This window comes from Dendroctonus ponderosae, unplaced genomic scaffold (genome assembly GCF_020466585.1).
Source record: "Dendroctonus ponderosae isolate FM_Combo_2020 unplaced genomic scaffold, Dpon_F_20191213v2 Dpon_F_20191213_1, whole genome shotgun sequence".
In the NCBI taxonomy this organism is placed as follows: domain Eukaryota; kingdom Metazoa; phylum Arthropoda; class Insecta; order Coleoptera; family Curculionidae; genus Dendroctonus; species Dendroctonus ponderosae.
This window is the reverse complement of record NW_026017110.1, coordinates 33,141,456-33,147,034: the sequence shown is the minus strand read 5'-3', so window position 1 is coordinate 33,147,034 and position 5,579 is coordinate 33,141,456. Positions and strand designations below refer to the sequence as shown.

The 5,579-nt window shown below is 35.7% G+C and overlaps 1 protein-coding gene across 1 annotated transcript in view; it reads right to left on the bottom strand.

Annotated features, from left to right (window-relative positions):
- Positions 1-866: 866 nt before the first annotated feature.
- LOC109534167 (UDP-glycosyltransferase UGT5) overlaps positions 867-5,579 on the bottom strand; it is a 22,814-nt gene continuing 18,101 nt past the window's right edge. Inside the window, exons 4-7 of the mRNA XM_019899742.2 lie at positions 4,345-4,543; positions 3,989-4,211; positions 1,310-1,526; positions 867-1,238 (exon numbers count right to left, since the gene is read on the bottom strand). Of these exons, the coding sequence (XP_019755301.1) occupies positions 953-1,238; positions 1,310-1,526; positions 3,989-4,211; positions 4,345-4,543 (925 nt within the window). The 3' untranslated portion in view covers positions 867-952. The remainder of the gene's footprint in view (positions 1,239-1,309; positions 1,527-3,988; positions 4,212-4,344; positions 4,544-5,579) is intronic.

Below are 5,579 nucleotides of genomic sequence, written 5' to 3'. Positions count from 1 at the left end.
ACATATGTATTATCCGCCGTTACTGCATGGGAACCGCTGACACAGCAACCATCATCCGCTGGAAGTCATCAAGATCCAGCAGTTCACATTTGAACGTGAGAACTGCTGTCAAAAGACTAACATAACTTTACATTTTTAAGTACAACAATTATTATATTCATTCTTGCTCTGCATTCTGAACTAACTAGTTGTAGCAAAGAAATAAACTTTTTAAAAAATCTGTTCGTCGTTTGATACACGTAATTCTCGAAACAAACTAAATCAAACAGAGATTAAGAAGCAAAAAGGTCGTTGCCTAAAAGTAACTTGCAACCAAAAGTTTAGCAACTGACTTACTTTGGATCTTTTCGATGTGCTCTTTGAGAAAATGCAATAACGCTTTACACTCGAAACAAACTAAATCAAACAGAGATTAAACAGTTTCACATGTAAGGCTATATTTTATTTCAACGACTTTTATTTTCAGTTTTTTTCCTTTCAGTAGTTACGTATAGCCCATGTTTTGGTTCTGTTTTTAGAATATATTATTTTTAGTTTACCAATGCTAAGTTATTTTTTTAATAGGCTACATCATTATTTATCATCACTATTCTACCATCATCATGATAGCAAATTTTTAATGAAAAATTTGCAAAGTAGCATGTTACTTTTGGAACCTCATTTTGGAATCTAATACCAAAGTGAAACTGCAGGATTGTGAACTGTTCCAGAAAAATAACCGTTTAGCACACCTCTAATTCTATTCTCTAATCTAGATTTAATTTCCAAATTGAAACAACAAAAATTAAGTTTTCTAAATATACTAACATTTTTATTTTTTTTTTTAAATTTTGCATTAAGTATGTATCTCCGAAAAAAACTTATTATACAGTAAAAACGTTTTATTTATAATCAATAATTCATAATATTCATTCATAATATTCATAAAAGACCTAAATATCATAATCAATAGCTATAGCCTTTTTTGCTTCGCATTCTTAGAAAACCTAGTAATTACTCTTAAAATCAGTTTAGCAATTTTGTATAGAGTGAACAGAAAACTGGCAATTATTCCAAATAAAAATGTTGCTACATCGATCAGGTAGTATTGATAAAACGGCACATCTATTGCTTCAGATCGCATATGCAGTGTCTCCCTATGTTTTGCAACATATTCCACCCAGTATATTGCGCTATCCATTGGCGACATTGGACGGTCTCTAAATTGTTCTGACACAGACTTAACCTTCTCCAGTATTCTAAAATTGAAGATATTTAGCACAGATCTTTATTTACGTTTTCAGTACATGTTCGAAAACTGACAACTTACTTGGAATTCAGAGCTTTCTGTAAAGCGGCGCTGATGGCTCCTTCTGTTGCATCATGCATATCTAAAAATATCCCTACTTCCTTTCTTTCCAGGTTTCGCGCATTGTGGGCTTGGTCTCCAAAGTGAGGAATTATAATAATGGGTTTTCCGTTGAATATAGCTTCTATAGTGCCCAACATTCCTCCATGAGAGATAAAGACCTTGACGTTGGAGTGACCTGGAATACGAATGCATTCAGCAACACGTATAATAAGGAACAGTTTTTGCCTGTTTCGTATTTTAAAAAACCTATATACAGTGCGCGAGACTTGATTACTCCCATCTAATAAGCTTGACTAGTTTTCACTAATCCTAAAAATTTTCTTTAGCAAGGTACATCAAACACTAGATTATAGATTTTAACAATATTTATTTAATAATTTGTTTTACACTTTCGTATTCTACAATTGATTTTTATTTGTAAAGCAAATATTGTAATTTTTAATGAAACACTTGATTACTCTCATATTTTGGAATGAACCTAGAACACAACATTTAATCCTAATACTCATTTTAATATTTGATATGCCCTCCCTGCTTCTCAATGACTGCTAACATTCGATGAGGCAATGAACTGAATAAATTTCCTATTAGATTCACTGGAACTGCGTTCCTTCAGTATAAACGTGTTTCACCAACCAACCCCATAAGTTTTCTATGTTATTTAAGTCTGGGAAAATAGCAGGCCACTCCAGAACTGAAATATTATTAGCAGTCAACCAGGTTTGGATTATTTGGGCGGTGTGAATTGGCGCATTGTCTTGTTGCAATATCCATTCTTGATCCGGAAACAAAGCTGTTATGTCAGCAATTTGCCATTGCACAAGCTCCAAATGCTTTTCAGCAGTTGGCCGACCTTCTAGAAACTCGAGGTCAACTCTGCCTTGACGTGAAATTGGTGCCTAAACTATCACTGAACCTGCCCGACTGTGACGTCGAGCCAAAAAAAGTCTACCATCCTTACGGCATGAAAGTAATATTGGAGGATTAACCATGAGGACCACCCAGGTTAAACTTCTTTTCATCCGTGAAAGCGACATTTTTCTATTCCTCTATCCAGTTACAAAATTCCTCTATCCAGTTCAGCATGCGTGAACTCTAAACGTTCTTGTCCATTGTAACGGTTAAAAATGGAGTTTAGCCAGTGGTTCACCTGACTGCTAACCCGTTGTTCAAATGTATGTGGTAACAAGTTATAATTGTAATAATCTATTATTGTCAACCGATTTTCATTTGTAATTTGGATTTAGCAAGCACGTTTGTCAGATTAGGTTAGTAATATTTCGGGGATTATTTGAATTTTGATGTTTGGATATTTGCATCTCTCTCCCAAACATCAGCAGTCTTTATCATGGTTTTATCTGGCAACGTGGTGGTTGCCCCATCTCCACGGACCGCCGTTACGGACCTAGCAGGGTCACCGAACGAAGGGCAATCAAGTACCAACGATAGTAGAGAACAGCCGATGGTTCTTCCCATAGCGGAAAACAGTCGATCACCGTCACCTCGACCACCGAGTCCGCCATATTCTGCTGTGTGGAAGATCTTGCCCGCTACTTGAACATCCGTTTGGGGCCATCAGCCGCCTCCTGGTTCCCGACTTGGGTATTGTGTCACGGAAATTGTGGATTGGATAGCCAGGGACGGTCTGGATGAGATCTGGACCTAGCACGTAGGCATCTACAGCACTTGGTGGCGAATTCGTAAACTCGATGGATTAAATAGTTTTCACAAAAGGTTGATTTTTATTATTTTGTTCTGTACGAAATTTGTCGTGTTGTACTATGATGTGCAAGAAGCAAAGGCTTCTTTCGTAGTTTTCTTCTTTTTAAGTTTGTACATTTCTTTATTACCCTTTGAATAGTTCGTACGGATGCATTACTTCCACTTGGATCCCTTATTTGCCTAGCTGTTGACGAAGAATTGGATGCAAGGCGAAAAATTACACGACGTTCCCTTAGTGTTGTTGCAGTTGAAGTGCGTCCTTGTCTATTATTTACGTAGTTTTCGCTGTCTTTTACATAAGCATTGATCACCCATGAGCTGTGCCCGATTTTTCGTGCAATTATCTCGTTTTGAATAATTTTCCTCTCGCTAAGCTTCAATTCGCCCTCTTTCTTCTAACGATAAAGCTTTACCGCGTCCAATATCAATACCAATCACTTTTAGAACACTCAAATACACTCAAATTACTATTAGACAACTGTCAATCGGTTGACAAGAGACATGGTTCTGTTTCTTCTGCTTGCCTAACAACCTGCAATTCTAAAAAGTGAATGAGAGTAATCAAGTGTCGCACTATCAATTATTATAGTTGCTTCTAACAATTTCTCCATTATGAAATACGAGTGAATTAAACGAATTGTTGGACGAATACTATCAAAACATTGTATCCAATGATACATGTGGCTTGCTTATCAAAATTTTGACTATTAACAAAAATGAGTTTAAATATGTTGGTGAGAGTAATCAAATGTCGCGGACTGTACATGTTTGAAGCGTACAAATTGGCAACCGCTGATAAAAGAATTTGTCATTGCAACACCAGTTCGTTGAAGGTAAGTCAAATTGTACAAATTGAGCAAGTTCAGTTGTGTGCTTACTTAGAACAGTTGTCCGCCCTTAAATTAGCCCACTTACTCAAAATATCGAACTGAGGCATCCACTTGCTAATCATAACATTGTCCGGCTTGTCTAGCATAGTTTCGTTTTCCCATTTCCACAAAATCCTTTGAGGCAGTTTGGCAAACGCCCTGATAAACGCTTTACGCTGCTCTTCGGGAAACGTGTGCCCTTTGATCATGGATCCTAAGCTAAAGTAGATCACTCCATGTTCTGAATTATTTATCCAGTTCTCTATGTCCTAATACATAAAGTTTCTTAATCATTAGGTCTAGTTGTTATGTAATGTTAATTGAAAGCGACTTTTCATCAATATTAATGCAAAGTTGTATTCAATATTTCTTATTAAAACATTTGATATACATTTAGTATACCTGTGGTAACTTTTTCGGCTTTTTGTTGACTACATGGATTCCGCCTACTTCAATGACATTAGGAGGCAAAGCGGTAACACCATTCAGCGTATGATGAATATTAACCAGCAGAAGACTGGCTTTGTAAGGATCTGCAGGCTCGTACCCAATATATCGCTTTGACATTTCTTGCCCCTCTTCGAAAAGGTAAAGTTTGAACCTTTCAACAGAATAATTAAAATGAGTCAATTAATAATAATAGTACATACAGAGTGATTCAAAAATTATATTTTCTTTCAACACATTTTGATGAGAGTGGAAAAAATATTCAAAAACACAAGTGTATTTCACGAAGTTGTTGGTTCTTTCAAGCGTTATGCCCACTTTCGTATAAACCAATATTTTAATCTGCTTAATTGGCAGGCCATAGTAAAGCTAAGTATTGAAAATCGTAAAATGCCAAATTGTCTTAAACTTCAAAAATCTTGTATTTGTAGAGACAAACTTTCTGTAAATTTGTTATTAGAATGCAGAGCGCCAACTATGCATGCTGACAAGTATCCTTGATAAGTATAAGTCTTATATAGCTTGCCGTAGTTACACAGTTTGATGGTTTAAATTTTAAAAGTGTTTTTTAAAATATGAAACGTTTAAAAATTTGGCACATTCATTAAGTTTTGCTGCCTTGTGACACCTTATAACAATTATTATACATATGTACTTAAAAACGGCCAAATGGCTAGAACTATAGACTGCTGAATAGTTCTATTACAAACTACAGGGTTATTCAAAATTGGCGTCATTACTCTGGAGGTGTTGTCTGGCGCTGTTATAGGAGTACAGAAAAAATAGTAAAATAAATTAATTGTTATTGAAAACCGAGAAATTTGCAAAAAACTATATCACAAATACGGCAGCAATGTTTTTCAAGGTAATCTGCCTAATTAAAATTGCGCAAATAGCTGTGACTTCGTAATTATTTAAAACTCCGGTAACCATGGAATTATAAAGACTGACAATAAGATAGATAAGGATAAACGGTAAATTCAACAAGATTTGTTGACGAAATGTCAACCTATTCTCATAACCTCGAATATGGGTGTTTATAAATAAACCCTACAACACCAAACATTTGAATGGTTAACTCCAAACAAGCTAGCGCCTGTGTAATCTCCTTATTATCCACCTTATCAAGCAGCTTCTCGTATTCAGTTAATTAACTCCTGCTCCATTTGTATCTCCTTGTGCTGTGTGTA